Here is a 25,228-nt window from a genome sequence, read left to right as displayed (position 1 = left end):
AAACAGCGTCAGAAATAAAGGAATTAGCTAACTTAAGAGCTTTAATCCTATTTAAAATATCATCTAACGGGGTCTCCACCTGTAGAGCCTCCTCAAAAGACTCGAACCAGAAAGCCACTGCAGCAGTAACTGGGGGAATGCATGCAAGAGGCTGGAGAATAAAATCTTGATGTATAAAAATTTTCTTAAGTAGACCCTCCAATTTTTTATCCATAGGATCTAGGAAAGCACAACTGTCCTCGACGGGGATAGTTGTACGCTCCGCTAGGTTAGAGACTGCTCCCTCCACCTTAGGGACCGTCTGCCACGAGTCCCGTATGGCGGCATCTATGGGAAACATCTTTTTAAAAGCAGGAGGGGGAGAGAACGGCACACCTGGTCTATCCCATTCCTTAGTAATAATTTCCGAAAACCTCTTAGGGACTGGAAAAGTATCAGTGTAAACAGGCACTGCAAAGTACTTGTCCATCTTACACAATTTCTCTGGAACTACAATGGGTTCACAGTCATTCAGAGTTGCTAAAACCTCCCTAAGCAATAAGCGGAGGTGTTTGAGCTTAAATTTAAACGCTGTCATTTCAGAATCAGACTGAAGCAACGCCTTCCCTGAATCTGAAATGTCACCCACAGATAGAAGCTCTCCTGCCTCAGCTTCTGAGTATTGTGAGGGTATATCGGACACAGGTATTAAAGCGTCAGAAAGCTCTGTATTAGTTCTGGCCCCAGAGCTGTCTCGCTTTCCTTGTAACCCTGGCAGTTTGGACAATACCTCTGTAAGGGTATTAGTCATAACTGCCGCCATGTCCTGTAAGGTAAAATAATTAGACGCGCTAGATGTACTAGGCGTCACTTGAGCGGGAGTTATAGGTTCTGACCCTCTTTTCAGTCAGAGAATCCTCTGGAGATAAATCTTTAAGCGCCATAATATGGTCTTTATAGTTTATAGAAATTTCAGTACATTTGGTACACATTCTAAGAGGGGGTTCCATCATGGCTTCCAAACATATTGAACAAGGAGTTTCCTCTATGTCAGACATGTTTAACAGACTAGTAATGAGACAAGCAAGCTTGGAAAACACTTTAATAAAGGTGAAACAGCAATTAAACAAAAACGTTACTGTGCCTTTAAGAGAAAAAAACTAGCACTTAAACTGCAAAACAGTGTAAAAATATAGTAAAGTCTTCGAAATTTTTACAGTGTGTGTAAGGGACTAAAGCAACATTGCACCCACTTGCAAATGGATGATTAACCCCTTAGCCCCCAAACCAGATTCAAAAACGTCAACCACCAGTAAAAAACAGTTGAGCACCTGCCACAGCTCTGCTGAGGCTCCTACCTGCCCTCAAATACGATTTGGTGAAGGAATAAACCCCTTATAATGGTCCTCAGATGCCAAAGGACTCCTCTAGGGAAACTGGATGTCTCAGCCTGAATTAAAACTGCGCAGCAATAGCGCTAAAATAGGCCCCTCCCACCATGTACTGGATGTCAGAGGGGCCTTAAGAAAATACTCCTAGGAGTATCTGATTAGCCATATGGAAAACTAGGCCCCAAATAAAGAGTGATCTCCCTCAGAGAAAAAACGTTCTATTTATGAAAACATGTAAACGTTTTGACACTAAATAATATTAACATGAGTATTACCCTGTTTTGTAAGCATGATCCCAGTCGTTGTTAAATCACTGCATCAGGCTTACCTCAAATACACAAGGCTCTGTCAGCATTTTCTAGAACTTATTCATCTCTCTAGAAATAAAAATACTGAACATACCTCAAAGCAGGTAATCTGCAGACCGTTCCCCCAACTGAAGCTTTCTTCCATACTCTTCAGTTATGTGTGAGAACAGCAATGGACCTTAGTTACAAACCGCTAAGATCATCAACCTCCAGGCAGAACTCTTCATCTAATTTCTGCCTGAGAGTAAAACAGTACAACGCCGGTACCGTTTAAAAATAACAAACTTTTGATTGAAGGTAAAACTACACTAAGTCACCACTTATCTCTTGATACTTCCCTTGTCGAGAGTTGCAAGAGAATGACTGGAGGTGGGGGTTAGGGGTTGAGCTATATAGACAGCTCTGCTGTGGGTGTCCTCTTGCAACTTCCTGTTGGGAAGGAGAATATCCCACAAGTAATGGATGAACCCGTGGACTGGATACACCTTACAAGAGAAAATTCAACTTTTGATTCAGACATAATATGCAATTTTAAAGAACTTTCCAATGTACTTATATTATCAAATTTGCTTTGTTCTGTTGTTATTCTTTGTTGAAAAGCATACCTAGGTAGGCTCAAGAGCAGCAATGTACTATTTGGACCTATGTGGTGAACCAATGACCAATCAGCAGCTAGCTCTCAGAAGTGCATTGCTGCTGCGGAGTCTACCTAGGTTTACTCTTCAACAAAGAATACAAAGTGAACAATGCAAATTTGATAATAAAAGTTTATTGGAAAGTTCTTTAAATTTATATTTTCTGTCTGAATCAAACGTTTAACACTGACCCTTTAACATTGCCTTCTTTATCTACACCATAAAAGTAAATGTGAAAAGATGTAGTAGATACTAACTATTGATGCATTTACAAGTTCCACTGATGTGCTGTTCCTTGCCAGATATTCCTCCATTCCAGACTGTATCAAACTGTGTAGTTTCTTAGCAGCAGATGCTATAAGTCTGAGAAAAGATACAAGTCTAATATGTATATCTATATAGTAAAACCATATTTTTTATTTGTATGCATGTATTGAATTTAAACCTTGCAACAGTTTAGGGACAATTATACTGAAAAAATGCCTGCTCATATTTATTAGAGAATGTCATTTTATCACTTTTGAACCCTGCAACTCTGTGTTAAAGTACTGCTCAGGAGCCACAGAGAACTGCTAGTCCCAAGTATAAACTACTGCTGACCCAATCAGCAGTGCTAGTCACACAACGTTTCAGTTCAGCTGTTCTCTATGGCTCCTGAGTGTTACATTAAAGGGACACTGAACCCAATTTTTTTCTTTCATGATTCAGATAGAGTATGACATTTTAAGTAACTTTCTAATTTACTCCTATTATCAATTTTTCTTCGTTCACTTGCTATCTTTATTTGAAAAAGAAGGCATCTAAGCTTCTTTTTTGGTTCAGTATGGACAGCACTTTTTTTATTGGTGGATGAATGTATCCACCAATCATCAAGAATAACCCAGGTTATTCACCAAAAATGGGCCGCATTTCTAAACTTACATTCTTGCATTTCAAAGAGAATGAAGAAAATGTGATAATAGGTGTAAATTAGAAAGTTCCTTAAAATTGCATGCTCTGTCTGAATCACGAAAGAAAAAAATTGGGTTTAGTGTCCCTTTAAGTATGTGTTTACACCCAAGGGTTAAGCAAAAAGCAATGCTGGGCTGATAGAGATAAAATGGCATACTCTAATGAATAAGACCATATTTTTTTTCACTATTATAGCTCTTTAGAAAAGTAAAACATAAGAACCATTTGCATAAAATTGATAGAGGGAAGAGCTGCGCTGAGCTCCTCAGACATCAGCAATGAACTAACTGCATGAAAGCTGTAAGCTTTCTAGACATCAGATAACTTTTTTGATATGCTGAAAATAAAGCATAACCATTCATCAACTTGCAAAATATCAACTTAAAATGGTTGTCTAAGAGCAAAACATGAAGGTAGTTGGCCTAAGAATTCATATTGTACCACCCTCCTATGTAACAACGCTGTCTTTAATAAAATGCCTGTTTAAAAGGGAAATGAAGCCCAAAAAACATTCTGATATCTGAACTGGAGCACAGGTGAAATAGTCAGCTGATTAGTAAACAGTTATTTTACCTGCTCTTACCCAAGGTAATCCTGAAAACCTGGCCTGTTGGGGAGGCCTGGGGACAGGTTTGAAAACCATTGAGATATAGGGGTCCATTTATCAAACTCCGGATGGAGCTTGAGGCCCCGTGTTTCTGGCGAGTCTTCAGACTCGCCAGAAACAGCAGTTATGAAGCAGCGGTCTAAATCGCCGGAATTCAACCCGATCGAGTACAATCGGGTTGAATGACACCTCCCTGCTGGCAGCCGATTGGCCGCGAGTCTGCAGGGGGCGGCGTTGCACCAGCAGCTCACAAGAGCTGCTGGTGCAATACTGAATACGGAGAGCGTATTGCTCTCCGCATTCAGCGAGGTCCGACATACCTTTGATAAATATCCCCCAAAGCATGCAAATTTAAACAACTAATTTACTTCTATTATCAAACATTCTTTGTTCTTTTGGTATCTTTTGTTAAAAAAGAGACATCATTTCAGGAGTGTGTACATGTCGAGATCACTATATGGCAGCGGTTCTACAAGAATGTTGTCTATCTGCAAGAGCACTAGATGGCAGCACTATTTCCTGCTCCTGACACCTGTCAAGCTGTTATCTCTTCAATAAAGAATACCATGAGAACAAAGCAAATTCAATACTAGAAGTAAATTTGAAACTTTTTTTAAATTTGTATTCTCTATCTGAATCACAAAAGAAAAAATGTTGGGTTTCATATCCCTTTAAGGTTTTCAAATGATAACAGCACTCCTGTCATGGTTTTACATGGTTTTAATTAGAGAAATAAATACTGAACTTTTACTTTTAAGGATCAGGCTGCCTGTGATTTTTAGTGCTTGGGACTTTGGCTTAGTGGCTACTTTGTGACGTCTTAAACGGTGACACAGTCCTCAACACTTACACAGAGCAGCTGTGTAATGCAGGAATAGGAGCGAGCACACTGCTGGTTGTTTGTTAGCTGAACAAGTTTGATGTCAACTTAAAGGGATACTGAACCCTATCTTTGTTTTAGTACCTGGATAGCGCTTGCTGATTGGGGGCTACATTTAGCCACCAATCAGCAAGCACTACCCAGGTGCTGAACCATTTTACATTCCTGCTTTATCAAATAAAGATACCAAAAGTATGAAGAAAAATTGATAATAGGAGTAAATTAGAATGTTGCTTAACATTGCATGCTCTATTTGAAGCAGAAAAAAATGTGGGTTCAGTATCCCTTTAATCTAATTTACTATAATTTGTTCTATATATAGTGTTAGAGTTTTGGAAAGAACCACTCACCTGTATGCCCTGTGCTGATAAGCCTTTAGATATATATCAGGGTTCAGAAAATCCACATGGCTGTTGGCTTGACAACTACCAGAGTCTGGCGATGACAAATAGGCAGTGGTTGGCGATAGCTTGTGACCTAACTGAGCAGCAGCAAAACATTTAATCAAAAACCTAAAGATGAGACATAAGGTATATAGTAGTTAAAAGGACAGTGTAAAATTGGTTTTCCTTTAACATGTTTCTGAGGACTTGTTATACCAACTGCAGAGAATAAAATGTATTGTACATTGAGCCTTTAAATTTATTTTTGTATACTAAAAAGCATTCTATTTTAAAATTGTTTTGCCTTATTGAAACCAAAACCTATCCGAACGGGCTGATCTTGCAGGGAGAGCAGACATCCTTATCTTTTTTCCCCCTATATATCCACAATGGCCTCCTTATTTTTCTCTAACACAAAAGCAAATGAAAATAAACATTTTAGTACAAATATCTCACCCCCCCTTTAATATAGCTAATACATTAATTAAATGGATACGGAACCCAAATTTTATCTTTCATGATTCAGAATTAGCATGCAATTTTAAGCAACTTTCTAATTTACTCCTATTATCAATTTGTCTTCGTTCTCTTTTTAACTTTATTTGAAAAAGCAGACATGTAAGCTTACAAGCCGGCCCATTTTTGGTTTAGCACCCTGGATAGCACTTGCTGATTGGTGGCTGCATTTAGCCACCAATCAGCAAGCGCTACCCAGGTGCTGAACCAAAGATGAGCCGGATGTAAGCTTACATTCCTGCTTTTTCAAATAAAGATAAAAAAAGAACAAAGAAAAATTGATAATAGGAGTAAATTAGAAAGTTGCTTAAAAGTGCATGCTCTATCTGAGTCATGAAAGAAAAAATTGGGTTCAGTATCCCTTTAAGTACGGAATTAAAGGTAAAACAATGTACTTGTAAACAATGTAATACACTCTAAAAGGTAAAACGTATCAGTGGTAACATATTAAAATGGAGACATAGTTGCAGTACACTGACCCTTTATGCATTTCATATATACCATATAATTTAACAATCATTTAGGTCGGTTTAGTAATGCCAGAAAATCCAGCCAACAAAGAAAAGTCATCCACACTCTGGTAAGGTTAAAATAAATTTAAAAAAAACAAAACACTTTATTGGAGAGCAATTTTAAAATCAAACTTATTCATCACAATACAAGTGACAGCAGAGACAAAGACGCGTTTCGTTTACTATGTGAGAGAGACTCTTATTATAGGCCTCTATTATTTACATATTCAATCCCCTGCAACTGAAAGCTCTTTTTTTTTTAAAAGTTGGCTGGAAAAAATCAAGTAAGGTCATTTTAACATGACTGAATCTAGTTGATTAAAGTTCATCTATTTTTTATTAAGGTAAATACAAAAATGAAGATGAATTTAACCATCTTTTGAATTTAGCTGAGTTTAAATAAAGATAGCAAGAGAACAAAGAAAAATTAATAATAGGAGTAAAATAGAAAGTTGCTATCTGAATCATGAAAGGAAAAAAAAAATGGGTTTAGTGTCCCTTTAACAGATTTGTAAAGGTACTATGCAAAAATACAATCTGCTGTTTGTAGATAGCACCCAGGTGCTAAGCCTACCTAGATATGCTTTTCAACAAAGGATATATAAATAGCTAAATAAATTAGATAATAGAATTGGAAAGTTGTTTAAAATTGTATTCTCTATCTAAATCATGAAAGAGAAAATTTGGGCTTCCTGTCCCTTTAACGTGTCTGCAGTTGTGGACGTAATACATCCTGGACTCATTCGTCCGAGTTGCTTGACGAGCCCTACTCTAATGCAATTGGTTATGTGTTAAATGCCAGCAATTACACTGTAGTTGTAACACTTAAGAGTTTAAAATGACAAAAATATAAAAAATGATGCGCAAAAGCTGCACAGCAAGAAATATTAAACTGTAACTCAATAATGTCACAAAATATAGCAATGGTACCGTGAAGCCTGAAGGTGCAAGACAGTGTTTTCTCCTTCATATGTACATGAAGCTACAACTTTTGTGTACAGTGTTGGAATTCCACTGAACAGGGAATACCCGTGCCCTCCACAAGCCTTTCGACAGACTTCTACTCCATTTGAGCAGATTTCAGTTGCAAAAGCTTTCACACCTGCAGCAAGTGCATGAAGCTGAAAATAAAAAAAATAAAAAAGTTAATTTAAAAAAAAAAAAATGTTAAAAAATAATATGACTATGGTGTATATACTCATGTAAGAACCGCTTTGCAAATGGTCTTCATACAAATGGGCTGGTAAATGGCAAATGAGATTTAGTACTGGTAAATGTAGGGTTCTACATTTTGGAAGTAAAAATATGCAGAGTAGGAAAAGGATTTAGACGGCTTCTAAAACTACACACAACTGCTGCAATCATAAGACAAATGGTTGTAAAAGGTTCTCTGTGGCCCCCTTTTTTTCAGAAATAGCAGACATGCATGGCTTTGTAATTAGTTTTTAGCAATTAGAAGGCCGCTAATTGCAGCTGAGCACCACACTTCTGAAATTTCTGGCAGTAAACCGGTTAGTTAGCTGGTAAGGGTAATAGTATTTTAATACTGGGATTACCCTCCCACCTGACACTTCCCACCTCCCTGTTCCTTACCAAATAGCTCTCCCAACACTCCTGACCACCGTCTGCCAGTATGATGGTTTTTTTATTAAAATTAATTCATTTTATTTATTTATTTTTATGCAGTTTAGGATCCCCCCTTACCCTGCCACCTACTTGATCCCTCCCAAACAGCTCTCTAACCCTCCCCCACATAATAGTGTCCACCCTCTTTGATACTGGAAGCTGTCTGTTTTTTATTGTTTTTCCATAGTGTAAGGGTCGGCCACCCCACCCTGATTCAACATTTTTCTTTAGCCCCCCTCTCCCTTCCAAACTTGTTTTCTGTAGGTAGGGTACCACCCCTCCCTCCCCTCACCCCTGCACCACCCACCGGCCTCCCTCCTGAACCTCCCACAAGCACAAACGGATGATCAAGACCGTGTCACAGTCTGTAACAATCAGGCATCTGCCTTCATATGGAACTGGAGGACTGATTGTGCTCCGTTTCCATATGCAGGTAGATGACTGCAGCTCAGGGACAGCAACTCTCAGCTGTCACTTTACAGCTGAGGCTGCTGTAGCTTTCTGAAGCTAGGACGTATATATACGTTATGCGGTATGATGGGCGGAATACCCTATATATATATATAAACACACACAGACACACTAGTCTGTGATTGGCTAATGGCTGCCAAATGATACAAGTGACTGGCAAATGGGGAAAATAATCTACTGCTTACTAGAAATTCAGACTGTTATTGCATTGTCTTTTTATTATGCAATTCTACTGTATTGTATGATCCTTTAACAGTCTGACGGAGTTAGAAAATGTAACCAGTATACTGTTTCTATTACAGGCACAATTACATCAGTTTTAACACAATAACAGAGCCAATATCTGTGTTCTACCTAATTACAAATTGTACAGTTTCACAATTAAACACAGATATAAAACAACTTTTTTTTCCTTTTACTGTACCTCTGGAAGAGACTCAAAGTTGTTTGCCTTTATTTCCTGGTACACCTGCTCATACACTTTACTCACATACGTTGCTGTAAAATATATGGCGTAGGAAGTAGCGACAAGTGGCAAGAGCTTATGCTGCTGGGTTTGATAATCAAGGATTTTTGCCTCTTTTTCTCTATAAAATGAAGAAATGTATATTATATCATTTCAGAATACATGAATATTATTTTAAAGGGATATGAAACCCAAAATTTACTTTCATGATTCAGATAGAACATGAAATTTTAAGCAACTTTCTAATTTACTCCTAATATCAATTTTTCTTCATTTTCTGGTATCTTTTTTTGAAAAAGAAGGAATGCAAGATTAGGAAACGGCCGATTTTGGTTTAGAACCCTGGGTAGCGCTTACTGATTGGTTGCTACATTTAGCCACCAATCAGCAAGTGCTTCCCAGGTGCCGAACCAAAAATAGGCAGGCTGCTTACATTTCTGCTTTACAAGTAAAGATACCAAGAGAACGAAGAAAAAAATGATAATAAGAGTAAATTAGAACATTTCTTAAAATTGCATGCTCTATTGGAATCACAAAAGAAAAAAATAGATTTTATATCCCTATAACTAAAGTTTAAAATACCAATACAATATGTAAAAATGTTTTAATGTGTTTTTTTTATCTTTACTGTAAGCAGAGCGGCATGTAAGCACTCTCTGCAATTCTAAATTTGAGTGGGAGGTACGACATCTAATTTCATGTTCCACCCACTTTGTCTAAATGAAAAGTCAAAAAGTTAAAATATTTGGGCAGAGGGTGAAGAGAGGGGGTAAGGAGGAAATGTGGTTAAAAGGAGTAAACTGCAACAGGTCACTTACTTTTAAATGGGAGATTTAAACATACCTCCCAAGATTTGTGGCTGGGTATCAGGAACTCAGGAGGTTGATGGCAGCCTGTCACCATTTTGTGGGTGGAGCAGTGTTGGGAGGGGTGGGATCATGAGTGGTTTGTGGGCAGGATTGTGGGTGTGTCTGGGTGGTTGGTGGGTGTGTCTGTGCAGTTTGTTTACATATCTTGGTGTTCCATGGGTGGGGCTTAGAGAAATTCTGCAAATAGGGACATTTGGCTGTCTTAGAGGCGAAGAGCTAAGAATCAGGGCCTCTCCCTGTCAAATATGAACAGTTTGGAGGTCTTTTTAAACAATATAATTTCTTTCATACAGCTGGTGAGAGTCCACAATCCATTACTCCAGGGAATTATTCTTCCCTGCCACTAGAAGGAGGCACAGATTCCCAAACCCCAAGAGCTCTATAAATTCGCTCCCACCTCACTGGCACCTCAGTCTTGTCTTTGCCTCAGCTGGAGGTAGGTGAAGAATGAAGTTGTGTATAGGATTCTTTAATAAGGGGGGTTCTCAGACTGAGTTGAGGCCGATTTCCCCTCAGAGTGCAGTGCCTTGTCAGAGGGATGTGTATGGACTATAGACTGTGTCTCATTTTTCACCTCATAGGAAATTAGTTACAAGCCTTCCCCGGGTGTAGCAGGGACCTCCTGCGGAGTCTGCAGTATACTTTTATTTCATATCCTCTGCTGATATGTTTCAGCACTGGTTGAACACTCTTTAAAAAGCCTGGCACAATTCATGTTTATGGTCTCCTTTACTGTGGACAGATGTATATCTTTTCCTAATTGGCCAAACACATAGCAAAATGTTGCAGTGTCACATATCAATGCAGTGACATAACTTTAGTGACTTTATAGGTATACATGTACTGTACCATGTTGCAATATTTTGCAGTTCATGTTAAGCATTATTTGATAGGGAACGTACCCAGGTTTAAGCTCTGACTGCCGACGAACCACAGAGTATCTCACAGCGATAACACAGGCCTTTATCAGAGCACCCAACACTTCATTACGAATCATTGTGACCCGAACAGCTATCATGGTAAAGTAATTGATCTTGTCTGAGCCACGCTTCACATAGGTGCCATCTGGCAGAATCTGTGATTAAAAATAACATGCTGTAAGTCTTCTGCATAAAAGAACAGACACATACACCATATTTACAGCTCATATACACAGGATTAGGTTCACAGGTCGGGCTGAACAAGCTTTACTTCAAGTTTGCTGTCTGTTGGAATTAAATATAGCTGCTATCCTATCAATTTAAAGGGATGTGAAACCCAATATTTTTTTCAGTATACAAAAAAGTTTCCAAATTACTTCCATGATCAAATGTACTTTGTTCTTTTGGTATCCTTTGTTGATAAGCAGGTAGGTAGGCTGCAGGAGCATGCACGATTCTGGAGCACAATTTGGCAGCAGTACATTGTTATACATTGTGCACTGCAGTCTTCTAATTTTCAAAATAATTCTCACAAAACCGTTGCTATATAGTTCTCCGGACACATACACACTACTTTCTACAACAAAAAAATAATAGGAGAACAAAGTAAATTTGATAATATAAGTAAACTGGAAACTTTCTTAAAATTATATTATCCATTTGAATCGTGAAAGAAAAATCTTGGTTTTGTGTATCTTTAAAAAAAAAAAAAAAAAAACAGTTTGTGATTTAATATAATGGATATAACATGGGCATTATAACTAATACTGTCTATATTAGAAAAGGAAATGTGTGAAGTTTATTATAAACAATTATGTACAATCTGGAGTCAGGAAAACTTGTTTTTAAATGTCATAAAGGGAAGTTCTCATCTGATTGGTTGATTAAATCATCCAATTGGTTAATCTATTTGCCACACATAGGTTGAGTTGCTAACTTGGAGATATTGGGAGGTGCACCAATCAGAAACTGTACTGCACACCCAATAGAAAATGAGTAGATCACACTTCCATGCTCTGCATTAACGTACTTCACTACGATGGTGTGCATATAACACTGCAGCTCAGTATACTATTGACCTACATGTCCATTCAATTACTGTTCTGTGATGTGGTCAAACCAATGTTCAACATGGTAGGCGCTTGAAAATGTGTAGCCATAATGAGGATGTTCTTCACTATATGTTGTTAAAAGGACAGTCAAAATGACACTTCCATGATTTAGATAGAATATGCAAAATCAAACAACTTTGTAATACTCTTCTATTATCCAATGTGTTTAATTATTTTGGTATTCTTTGTTGAGAAGCATACCTAGGTAGTCTCAGAAGCAGCAATGCACTACTTGGAGCTAACTGCTGATTTGTGGCTGCACATATATGCCTCTTGTCATTGGCTCACCCAGTGTGTTCAGCTAGTCCCCAGTAGTGCATTGCTGTTTCTTCAACAAAGGATACCAAGAGAACGAATGCCAAATTTGACAAAAAAAAAAATGTAAATAGCAAAGTTGATTAAAAATTATATTCTTTGTCTGAATCATGAAAGGAAAAAAAATGACTTTCATGTCCCTTCAAGGAACATTCAGAAGATGAAATAGGTGAGGGTTCCACAAGTCAAACAATAATTGATAGCACGAGAGAATAAAATAGCAGAAGTGCTAATTTGTGCATCTCCCAGATGGTGTTCCTTAAAAATATTTTTTTTCCAATAATTGCCTTAAAATAAATACAAAATGGACACAAAGAAAGAATTTGCAACTGATGTATAAAACACAAACAAATATTGCTGTGAACACTCAGGGCAAGAGTATAAGTGGAGCGCAAATTAAGGCCTTTTGCTCGCTCACTAACTGCGCTAGAAGTAAACTTTCTGCATGCAGCAGGCTGTGCTCGTATTACAAGTTAAAAGTAAAAAGTTATTGTACGCTCGCTAACCCGATGCGCACAAAAAGCCAAAGTTAGAATATTGTGCGAGAGATAACCTATTCCCTCCTAGAAGTCAATGGAGAAAAAAAATCACCCCACTCTTTCTCAAACTCAAACATATATTCTCAAGTCCGCTAACCCAACATGAAAATACGAATATTTCACATTCCAATGTTATTCACATACAAGAATATGTTCTATTTATTCAGAAATACATATCAACATATAACTGATGCTTATTTGGTACAATATATACACACATATATATATATATATATATATATATATATATATATATATATAAAAGAGATAAGGAAGGCACTCACTGGTCTTTAAATCAAAAAGTAATTTTAATTGAGCGTGACGTTTCGGGGACACACTCCCCTTCCTCAGACAAACCCAAACAAACAGCAAGTGAAAATATATACCAGACAAGCAACCAAACCCCTCCCCCAGTGAAAATTGCGCCAAAACTGGTTGCCATAGTGATCCTCAACAACAACAAAAAAACACAAACAAAAATTCCACAAATCAAGTGCAATAATAATCAAATGCTCATCACAAAACAATGTGCGGACAGTAAACACATGTTATATCTATCCTATAAACATGCTCATGTACATAAGTGTTGGAATACAATACAGGTGCAAACATACAAAAAATTAATAAAGCATAATACCTTGCATATTACTTGTGTTGCAAATAAAATTGTCCCCTGACGTATACCCTTGATGGAAGTTTATTGTGTAATAATGTGAATGTGATGTCCATACTAGGTGCACTTGTGGTAAAATGTACAATATATAATGTGTAAACAGCCTAATGGACACAGAGCGGGTTAAGTCTTCAATAACAGACTGCTCATCTAAAGAAATAGCAAAGTCAGGAGAGAACTATACTCCTTACGCACATATACAGACCTAATGCTGATATATATGTTGCGGCTGTCAAGCCCAGAATGTGTATATGTTTAGTGCTGCTGGAGGAGTCTATATATATATATATATATATATATATATATATATATATATATATATATATATATATATATATATACATATACACATATACACACACATAATTATTCAGTATAGGTAAATACAGATATATATATATATATGAATATCCTATAATGTAAAAGGCCAAGTGTGTTTGTCCGAAGCTGTCATGCGCAGTAGAGACAGCACGAGAACAAACACACCTGGCCTTACCTGACATGCTGTTTGCGGCAGTCGGGCGAAAGTGGGTGTGGCCGGACAGGAGTGTGGGCATGGTTGGGCATGGCAGGGGGCGTGGCCGGGCGAGGTCGGCGCAAGAGAGAGCGGAGAAAAATAGAAAGAGAGGGGAAAGAGAAAAATAAAGGCAGAGAGAGAGCAATAGAGAGTGGGAGAGAGAGAGCAATAGAGAGGAGGAGAGAGAGAAAAAGAGAGGGGGGAGAGAGAGCAATAGAGAGAGGAGAGAGACAGAGCAAAAGAGAGGGGAGAGAGACAGAGCAAAAGAGAGGGGGGAGAGAGAGCGTAAAAGAGAGGGGGGAGAGAGAGTGCAAAAGAGAGGGAGTGAGAGCAAAAGAGAGGGGGGAGAGAAAGCAAAAGAGAGGAGGGGGAGAGAGGGAGCAAAAGAGAGGGGGTAGAGAGAGATCAAAAGAGAGGTGGAGCGAGAGAGAGCGAAAAGGAGAGGGGGGGGGAAGAGAGAGAGCAAAAGAGGGGGGGAGACAGAGCAAAAGAGAGGGGGGAGAGAGAGAGCAAAAGAGAGGTGGAGTGAGAAAGAGTGCAAAAGAGAGGGGGAGAGAGAGCAAGGGGTGGTACCGCTGTACTGCAAAAAATGGCCCATGTAAACGGGCTTTAGGACTAGTCTATTAATAAATACTTAGAACATATTCTGCTATGTGCAGGACATTGGAATGTGAAATATTTACAGTAAATACACAGTATAAGCCGCTAATCTGAAGAGTGTTAACTTCAATTGCGTTGAAGCAATCATGTTTACTTTCAACTTGTAATAGTAGAGCAATTTAACTTGCGCACAAATGAACATGTAAATCCACTATCACTCGCTTGTAAACGATAGGGCTCCACTTGTAATATGGCCCTCAGTGTGTTTAAACATATATATATATATATATATATATATATATATATATATATATATATATATATATATATATATATATAGTGTATATCAATAATACAGAACAGTCTTACAAATGTTTTAATTATTTACCTTTGAGACAGTTTTCAGACTCAAAACAAACTAATTACATTTTAGTTGCAATTTTACATTAAAGACCCAATTGATCCCTAAGACTACAGTTAGCAAGATAAGGGGTAAAACACTTTTCATTTGAATAAATCGCAAAACTGTCCTTTTTTTGCCCATATAAACCTTCAACTACTGTTGTTAATCTGTTTCAGAAACAGAAAATGGAAGCCATGCTCAGGTTTTTTTTAATTGAAAACAATATATAGAAGATTTAAAACAACTGTATTTGTGTAATTTGTGTTCACATAATGTCTGTTAATACCTCGGAAAATCTACTCAGCATGTTTTCCTTGGGAATGCGGATATTGTTCAACACTAGAAATCCATTATCAATGTTTTCAAAGGCCATTTTTGGTCCAATATCCCCAACAGTTATTCCTAATAAAAGAAGTAAAAACGTTTTGATTGTCATTAGAATACTTAAAAAATCAAAAACCTGAATACGTATTTTTTTTCCATTTTTATCTTCTTCTTTTTTTAAATTCATGTTTGATACCTTTATTTTTCTGCACAGAAATAATGTGCTCAACAGAAGCAAAATATTATATTATCAGAGGCGTAACTAGAAACCACAGGGCCCAGGTGCAAGAATCTAAGAAGGCCTCCCCTACCCCCCCCCCCCTATCACTGTATATAGTGACATTGTTTACTGTATATAGTGCAGGTGAGATGGCTGGCCTGACCCTTCCCGCCCCAGTACTTTATAAAGTGACCACAGTAGTCAGTGACATGGTCCAGCCCCCCCCCCCCCGTACTGTATATTAGGGTTGCCACCCGTCCCTTAAAATACAGAACACTTATAAGTTACACATGCTGCAAGGTGTGCAGGGAGGAATATGAATAGTGATGTCCAGAAACACAATACATGTTCCTCCCTGCACACCCTGCAGCATGTGTAACTCATAAGTGTCCAGGAAAACATGGCTGAGGTGGCAACCCTAACTGTATATAGTGGTACTGTATAGTGATACTGTTTAACCCTTGCCCCCCCCCCCCCACCCCCCACCGATGCTGTAGTAACAAGGTCTGTAATTTGCTGGTTCCACAAACAAACATACACACACACACATACATGCATAAATACACACACAGTCATATACATACATACACACATACACACACATGCTTGCATAAATACACCCACAGTCACATACACACACACATACATGCATACATACACACACAGTCACATACACACACACATGCATGCATAAACACACACACATGCATAAATACACACACAGTCACATACATACAGTACATACACACATACATACATAAATACACACACAGTCACACCAATGGGTAAAACAGAAGCACTAACCCCTGTAGTCAGAGACACTAGTGAAGCATCATGTCACACTCACATGATATCAGTAGAGGCAGTGGCAGGTCAACATTTTTAATTGGGATTTTTTTTTTTTTTTTTAAGCTGGGCCCCCACCCTCAGGGGCCCAGTCGCAGTTGCAACCTCTGCACCCCCTGTATAGTATATTAGAGTAGATATCTACTTTTATTTATAACTCAATCATTAAAAAGGAAAGTAAAGGCAAAATTAAATTTTATAGAGCATGCAATTATGAAAACAATTTTCCAGTTTAATTCTATAATCTAATTTGCTTCTTTCTTTTAACATCCTTTATTAAAAGGTAAACCTAGGTAGGGTCATAGGATCTCAGAAACTTGCGTATGTCTTTAGCACTCTGTGGTACCAGTGTTTGCAACAATGTATAACATTGTTGCAAACCACAGAGAGCTAAAGACATGTGTACACTTACATGCCTACCTAGATTTACTCTTCAACAAAGGATACAAAAAGAACAAATAAAATTTAAGCATAGAAGCAAATTGGAAAGATGACTGCTCTATCAAAACCATGAAAGTTTAATTTTGACTTTACTGTCCCTTTTAATACAGATAACAATAAAGAAAAAAAAATCTAATTTACTTCTATTTATCAAATTATCCCTTTTCTATTGGTTTCCTTGGTTGACTGTTTTTCCTCTTTCTACTTGGGAATACTGAAGTAGGTACAGGAGTGTGCACGTGTCTTGTGGCAGCAGTGAAACAAATAATTAGACATGTGCATTTGGAGTTAAATGAATGCAAAAAAATTGCTGTATTTTTTGCATTTGTTTTGAAAACTCAAAACCTCAAAACAAGTGTTCCCTATAACAAATAAATAAACAACATTTAAATGATGAAAGGAGCAAAAATATTGTTGATTCATCAATATGTTTTATCGTCAGCAGGACACCCACTAACTAATCATCAGGGCCGCCACTAGAAATTTTGGGGCCCCTGACTTAACCATTGATCAGGCCCCCCCCTCCTTTGACATGTGCAATTTTTGACCAAGTGACTAAAACGTATATGCACTTTATTCTTAAGTGTCTATTTAAACTTGGAAATGTTGTAAAGGTAGTAACATACACACACAGAGACACACTCATACACTGAAACACACACACTCACACATAAGGATTCACATATAGACACTTTAGCAGACACGCAAAGAAACACACTCAGACACAGACACCCAAACAGACACTCAGCACTTGTTTACATTGACCTGACAAGTAATGAGGTAGACTACAGTTTTGTCAAAAAAAGGAGATTTAGAAAACAAAATATGGAGTCCTGATTATATTTTTGTAAAGGAAGATGCCAACTGAATGATGACAACAGCATGCAGTGGCTGAAAGGAAGGGCCCTGAACTGCCTAAACAATAATTTAAAGCTTAAATGGTGGATTGGTGACTTTCAGAAAGGTCTTGTTAGTCTCAAAGTCTGTAGAAAGATGTGAATAATCAGTAGTAAGGTCAAAATGTCCTAAAAAGGAACAGACAATGGACACACACAAACTCAAAACTTGCACATACACCCAAGGAAACACCGACAGAAACAGCCTCAGAAAACACACAAAGACATACACACACACACAGAGACACCCACAGAAAACACACAAAGCCATACATACACACACCCTCACTGAGACATCCACAGAAAACACACAAAGACATACACACACCCTCACAGAGACATCCACAGAAAACACAGACATACATACACACACACACACACACACACACCCTCACAGAGACATCCACAGAAAACACAAACATACACACCCACCCTCACAGAGGCATCCAGAGAAAATACACAAAGACAAACATACACACAACCTCACAGAGACACCCATAGAAAAAGCTCAGACATATGCACACACCCTCACATACATCCACAGAAAAAAAATACATACACACTCATAGAGACACAAACCAAAGCACAAAGACATAAACACAGACACCCACAGAAACACTTACAGGAGGAAACATTTATCCCCTTGCATTCCCTAAATCAACAGTGTGTGACATGCATGATACAAAAATTGCAGAAATTAAGAGATCACTTTTTAAAGAATCATATTTGTAAATGTGCAAACAAAAATAATTCTGTGAATTCAAAATTGTACATTAATGATCTGGGTAGATGGCTAGATGAAGAAAAGTACTTTTAAAAGGTTGACATATGTTTGTTTGTTTTTCCCCAAACAAGAGCACCTCTTCAAATAAAGTGTACAAATGTTCCCATCTGTCAGCTGTACTTATGGATTTTGAAAATGCTGTACTCTATATGGTCTTGGTGGAACCATAAGCTGTGGTACTCATACCATTAGATCTGGTTAAATGCAGGATTTAGGCTTGTTGGTATGTATTTCAAAATTAAGTCAGCTATAGTGTAAACTGAACAGTTTTAAGTTAACCTGTCTCATTTCAAACACTGAGCAATCTTAGTCTGAGAGTATAACATTTTATGCAGATGTAAAAATCTTAGATAAAATGCCTCTTGCATAAAGGGACAATAAACTGGAATGTAATATATATATATATATATATATATATATATATATATATATATATATATATATATACACACACACACACACACACACACACACACACACACACACACAGGTAGCCCTCAGTTTACGCCGGGGTTAGGTTCCTGAAGGAATGGTTGTAAATCGAAACGTTGTAAATTGAAACCCAGTTTATAATGTAAGTCAATGGGAAGTGAGGGAGTTAGGTTCCAGGCCCCTCTCAAAATTGTCATAAGTAACACCCAATACATTATTTTTAAAGCTTTGAAATGAAGACTTTAAATGCTAAACAGCATTATAAACCTAATAAAATAACCACACAACATAGAATATATAATTAAACTAAGTTAAATGATTTTTTGTTTTGCTAAACTGCATTATAAACCTAATAAAATAATCACACAACACAGACTTCACTTGCATTTTTTCTGCAAACAGTACTTTTTATGCATCAGTTCTTTTATTGGACTGATTTATAGACAGGAAGATCTTGTTCCTTTGAAATCTGCTCGATAGCTCAGGTCTGGTTGAACTGATTAATTTCAGCTTGCTTGGCTTTGCTGCAACACAAGCGGACAGCTCCACCTACAGGCTATTTTAATAAATGCACTGCTTCTCAATGCTTTTCAATAGCAGTCACATGACTGGAAAAAAAACATAATTTATGTAAGAACTTACCTGATAAATTCATTTCTTTCATATTAACAAGAGTCCATGAGCTAGTGACGTATGGGATATACATTCCTACCAGGAGGGGCAAAGTTTCCCAAACCTTAAAATGCCTATAAATACACCCCTCACCACACCCACAAATCAGTTTAACGAATAGCCAAGAAGTGGGGTGATAAGAAAAAAAGTGCGAAGCATATAAAATAAGGAATTGGAATAATTGTGCTTTATACAAAAAAATCATAACCACCACAAAAAAGGGTGGGCCTCATGGACTCTTGTTAATATGAAAGAAATGAATTTATCAGGTAAGTTCTTACATAAATTATGTTTTCTTTCATGTAATTAACAAGAGTCCATGAGCTAGTGACGTATGGGATAATGACTACCCAAGATGTGGATCTTTCCACACAAGAGTCACTAGAGAGGGAGGGATAAAATAAAGACAGCCAATTCCTGCTGAAAATAATCCACACCCAAAATAAAGTTTAACAAAAAACATAAGCAGAAGATTCAAACTGAAACCGCTGCCTGAAGAACTTTTCTACCAAAAACTGCTTCAGAAGAAGAAAATACATCAAAATGGTAGAATTTAGTAAAAGTATGCAAAGAGGACCAAGTTGCTGCTTTGCAGATCTGGTCAACCGAAGCTTCATTCCTAAACGCCCAGGAAGTAGAAACTGACCTAGTAGAATGAGCTGTAATTCTTTGAGGCGGAATTTTACCCGACTCAACATAGGCAAGATGAATTAAAGATTTCAACCAAGATGCCAAAGAAATGGCAGAAGCTTTCTGGCCTTTCCTAGAACCGGAAAAGATAACAAATAGACTAGAAGTCTTACGGAAAGATTTCGTAGCTTCAACATAATATTTCAAAGCTCTAACAACATCCAAAGAATGCAATGATTTCTCCTTAGAATTCTTAGGATTAGGACATAATGAAGGAACCACAATTTCTCTACTAATGTTGTTGGAATTCACAACTTTAGGTAAAAATTCAAAAGAAGTTCGCAACACCGCCTTATCCTGATGAAAAATCAGAAAAGGAGACTCACACGAAAGAGCAGATAATTCAGAAACTCTTCTAGCAGAAGAGATGGCCAAAAGGAACAAAACTTTCCAAGAAAGTAATTTAATGTCCAATGAATGCATAGGTTCAAACGGAGGAGCTTGAAGAGCTCCCAAAACCAAATTCAAACTCCATGGAGGAGAAATTGACTTAATGACAGGTTTTATACGAACCAAAGCTTGTACAAAACAATGAATATCAGGAAGAATAGCAATCTTTCTGTGAAAAAGAACAGAAAGAGCGGAGATTTGTCCTTCAAAGAACTCGCGGACAAACCCTTATCTAAACCATCCTGAAGAAACTGTAAAATTCTCGGTATTCTAAAAGAATGCCAAGAAAAATGATGAGAAAGACACCAAGAAATATAAGTCTTCCAGACTCTATAATATATCTCTCGAGATACAGATTTACGAGCCTGTAACATAGTATTAATCACGGAGTCAGAGAAACCTCTATGACCAAGAATCAAGCGTTCAATCTCCATACCTTTAAATTTAAGGATTTCAGATCCGGATGGAAAAAAAGGACCTTGAGACAGAAGGTCTGGTCTTAACGGAAGAGTCCATGGTTGGCAAGATGCCATCCGGACAAGATCCGCATACCAAAACCTGTGAGGCCATGCCGGAGCTATTAGCAGAACAAACGAGCATTCCCTCAGAATCTTGGAGATTACTCTTGGAAGAAGAACTAGAGGCGGAAAGATATAGGCAGGATGATACTTCCAAGGAAGTGATAATGCATCCACTGCCTCCGCCTGAGGATCCCGGGATCTGGACAGATACCTGGGAAGTTTCTTGTTTAGATGAGAGGCCATCAGATCTATCTCTGGGAGCCCCCACATTTGAACAATCTGAAGAAATACCTCTGGGTGAAGAGACCATTCGCCCGGATGCAACGTTTGGCGACTGAGATAATCCGCTTCCCAATTGTCTACACCTGGGATATGAACCGCAGAGATTAGACAGGAGCTGGATTCCGCCCAAACCAAAATTCGAGATACTTCTTTCATAGCCAGAGGACTGTGAGTCCCTCCTTGATGATTGATGTATGCCACAGTTGTGACATTGTCTGTCTGAAAACAAATGAACGATTCTCTCTTCAGAAGAGGCCAAAACTGAAGAGCTCTGAAAACTGCACGGAGTTCCAAGATATTGATCGGTAATCTCACCTCCTGAGATTCCCAAACTCCTTGTGCCGTCAGAAATCCCCACACAGCTCCCCAACCTGTGAGACTTGCATCTGTTGAAATTACAGTCCAGGTCGGAAGAACAAAAGAAGCCCCCTGAATTAAACGATGGTGATCTGTCCACCACGTCAGAGAGTGCCGAACAATCGGTTTTAAAGATATTAATTGATATATCTTCGTGTAATCCCTGCACCATTGGTTCAGCATACAGAGCTGAAGAGGTCGCATGTGAAAACGAGCAAAGGGGATCGCGTCCGATGCAGCAGTCATAAGACCTAGAATTTCCATGCATAAGGCTACCGAAGGGAATGATTGAGACTGAAGGTTTCGACAGGCTGTAATCAATTTTAGACGTCTCTTGTCTGTTAAAGACAAAGTCATGGACACTGAATCTATCTGGAAACCCAGAAAGGTTACCCTTGTTTGAGGAATCAAAGATCTTTTTGGTAAATTGATCCTCCAACCATGATCTTGAAGAAACAACACAAGTCGATTCGTATGAGACTCTGCTAAATGTAAAGACGGAGCAAGTACCAAGATATCGTCCAAATAAGGAAATACCACAATACCCTGTTCTCTGATTACAGACAGAAGGGCACCGAGAATCTTTGTGAAAATTCTTGGAGCTGTAGCAAGGCCAAACGGTAGAGCCACAAATTGGTAATGCTTGTCTAGAAAAGAGAATCTCAGGAACTGATAATGATCTGGATGAATCGGAATATGCAGATATGCATCCTGTAAATCTATTGTGGACATATAATTCCCTTGCTGAACAAAAGGCAATATAGTCCTTACAGTTACCATCTTGAACGTTGGTATCCTTACATAACGATTCAATAATTTTAGATCCAGAACTGGTCTGAAGGAATTCTCCTTCTTTGGTACAATGAAGAGATTTGAATAAAACCCCATCCCCTGTTCCGGAACTGGAACTGGCATAATTACTCCAGCCAACTCTAGATCTGAAACACAATTCAGAAATGCTTGAGCTTTCACTGGATTTACTGGGACATGGGAAAGAAAAAATCTCTTTGCAGGAGGTCTCATCTTGAAACCAATTCTGTACCCTTCTGAAACAATGTTCTGAATCCAAAGATTGTGAACAGAACTGATCCAAATTTCTTTGAAAAAACGTAACCTGCCCCCTACCAGCTGAACTGGAATGAGGGCCGTACCTTCATGTGAACTTAGAAGCAGGCTTTGCCTTTCTAGCAGGCTTGGATTTATTCCAGACTGGAGATGGTTTCCAAACTGAAACTGCTCCTGAGGACGAAGGATCAGGCTTTTGTTCTTTGTTGAAACGAAAGGAACGAAAACGATTGTTAGCCCTGTTTTTACCTTTAGACTTTTTATCCTGTGGTAAAAAAGTTCCTTTCCCACCAGTAACAGTTGAAATAATAGAATCCAACTGAGAACCAAATAATTTGTTTCCCTGGAAAGAAATGGAAAGTAGAGTTGATTTAGAAGCCATATCAGCATTCCAAGTCTTAAGCCATAAAGCTCTTCTGGCTAAGATAGCCAGAGACATAAATCTAACATCAACTCTAATAATATCAAAAATGGCATCACAGATGAAATTATTAGCATGCTGGAGAAGAATAATAATATCATGAGAATCACGATTTGTTACTTGTTGCGCTAGAGTTTCCAACCAAAAAGTTGAAGCTGCAGCAACATCAGCCAATGATATAGCAGGTCTAAGAAGATTACCTGAACATAGATAAGCTTTTCTTAGAAAAGATTCAATTTTTCTATCTAAAGGATCCTTAAACGAGGTACCATCTGATGTAGGAATGGTAGTACGTTTAGCAAGGGTAGAAATAGCCCCATCAACTTTAGGGATTTTGTCCCAAAATTCTAATCTGTCAGGCGGAACAGGATATAATTGCTTAAAACGTTTAGAAGGAGTAAATGAATTACCCAATCTATCCCATTCCTTAGCAATTACTGCAGAAATAGCATTAGGAACAGGAAAGACTTCTGGAATAACCGCAGGAGCTTTAAAAACCTTATCCAAACGTATAGAATTAGTATCAAGAGGACTAGAATCCTCTATTTCTAAAGCAATTAGTACTTCTTTAAGTAAAGAGCGAATAAATTCCATCTTAAATAAATATGAAGATTTATCAGCATCAATCTCTGAGACAGAATCCTCTGAACCAGAAGAGTCCAAAGAATCAGAATGATGGTGTTCATTTAAAAATTCATCTGTAGAGAGAGAAGATTTAAAAGACTTTTTACGTTTACTAGAAGGAGAAATAACAGACAAAGCCTTCTTTATGGATTCAGAAACAAAATCTCTTATGTTATCAGGAACATTCTGCACCTTAGATGTTGAGGGAACTGCAACAGGCAATGGTACATCACTAAAGGAAATATTATCTGCATTAACAAGTTTGTCATGACATTTAATACAAACAACAGCTGGAGGAATAGCTACCAAAAGTTTACAGCAGATACACTTAGCTTTGGTAGATCCAGCAGGCAGAGGTTTTCCTGTAGTATCTTCTGGCTCAGATGCAACGTGAGACATCTTGCAATATGTAAGAGAAAAAACAACATATAAAGCAAAATAGATCAAATTCCTTATAAGACAGTTTCAGGAATGGGAAAAAAATGCCAAACATCAAGCTTCTAGCAACCAGAAGCAAATGAAAAATGAGACTGAAATAATGTGGAGACAAAAGCGACGCCCATATTTTTTGGCGCCAAATAAGACGCCCACATTATTTGGCGCCTAAATGCTTTTGGCGCCAAAAATGACGCCACATCCGGAACGCCGACATTTTTGGCGCAAAATAACGTCAAAAAAATGACGCAACTTCCGGCGACACGTATGACGCCGGAAACGGAAATGAATTTTTGCGCCAAAAAAGTCCGCGCCAAGAATGACGCAATAAAATGAAGCATTTTCAGCCCCCGCGAGCCTAACAGCCCACAGGGAAAAAAGTCAAATTTTTGAGGTAAGAAAAATATGATAATTAAAGCATAATCCCAAATATGAAACTGACTGTCTGGAAATAAGGAAAGTTGAACATTCTGAGTCAAGGCAAATAAATGTTTGAATACATATATTTAGAACTTTATAAATAAAGTGCCCAACCATAGCTTAGAGTGTCACAGAAAATAAGACTTACTTACCCCAGGACACTCATCTACATGTTTGTAGAAAGCCAAACCAGTACTGAAACGAGAATCAGTAGAGGAAATGGTAAATATAAGAGTATATCGTCGATCTGAAAAGGGAGGTAAGAGATGAATCTCTACGACCGATAACAGAGAACCTTATGAAATAGACCCCGTAGAAGGAGATCACTGCATTCAATAGGCAATACTCTCCTCACATCCCTCTGACATTCACTGCACGCTGAGAGGAAAACCGGGCTCCAACTTGCTGCGGAGCGCATATCAACGTAGAATCTAGCACAAACTTACTTCACCACCTCCCTTGGAGGCAAAGTTTGTAAAAACTGATTTGTGGGTGTGGTGAGGGGTGTATTTATAGGCATTTTAAGGTTTGGGAAACTTTGCCCCTCCTGGTAGGAATGTATATCCCATACGTCACTAGCTCATGGACTCTTGTTAATTACATGAAAGAAAGGTTGTTATTCTGAAATGGTGTAAATTGAACCGTTGTAAAACAAGGTCCACCTGTATATATATATATAAATATATATAAAATGCATATATGCCAAAAGGGCACCTACCATTTGTGTATTGAGGA

The 25,228-nt window shown here is 38.0% G+C and overlaps 1 protein-coding gene across 1 annotated transcript in view; it reads right to left on the bottom strand.

Annotated features, from left to right (window-relative positions):
• ACOX2 (acyl-CoA oxidase 2) overlaps positions 1 to 25,228 on the bottom strand; it is a 112,700-nt gene that overhangs the window by 16,623 nt on the left and 70,849 nt on the right. Inside the window, exons 6-11 of the mRNA XM_053720952.1 lie at positions 14,960 to 15,075; positions 10,497 to 10,669; positions 8,684 to 8,846; positions 7,093 to 7,283; positions 5,102 to 5,263; positions 2,571 to 2,676 (exon numbers count right to left, since the gene is read on the bottom strand). Of these exons, the coding sequence (XP_053576927.1) occupies positions 2,571 to 2,676; positions 5,102 to 5,263; positions 7,093 to 7,283; positions 8,684 to 8,846; positions 10,497 to 10,669; positions 14,960 to 15,075 (911 nt within the window). The remainder of the gene's footprint in view (positions 1 to 2,570; positions 2,677 to 5,101; positions 5,264 to 7,092; positions 7,284 to 8,683; positions 8,847 to 10,496; positions 10,670 to 14,959; positions 15,076 to 25,228) is intronic.

This window comes from Bombina bombina, chromosome 7 (genome assembly GCF_027579735.1).
Source record: "Bombina bombina isolate aBomBom1 chromosome 7, aBomBom1.pri, whole genome shotgun sequence".
Classification (NCBI taxonomy): domain Eukaryota; kingdom Metazoa; phylum Chordata; class Amphibia; order Anura; family Bombinatoridae; genus Bombina; species Bombina bombina.
This window is presented reverse-complemented; position numbering and strand designations above follow the sequence as displayed.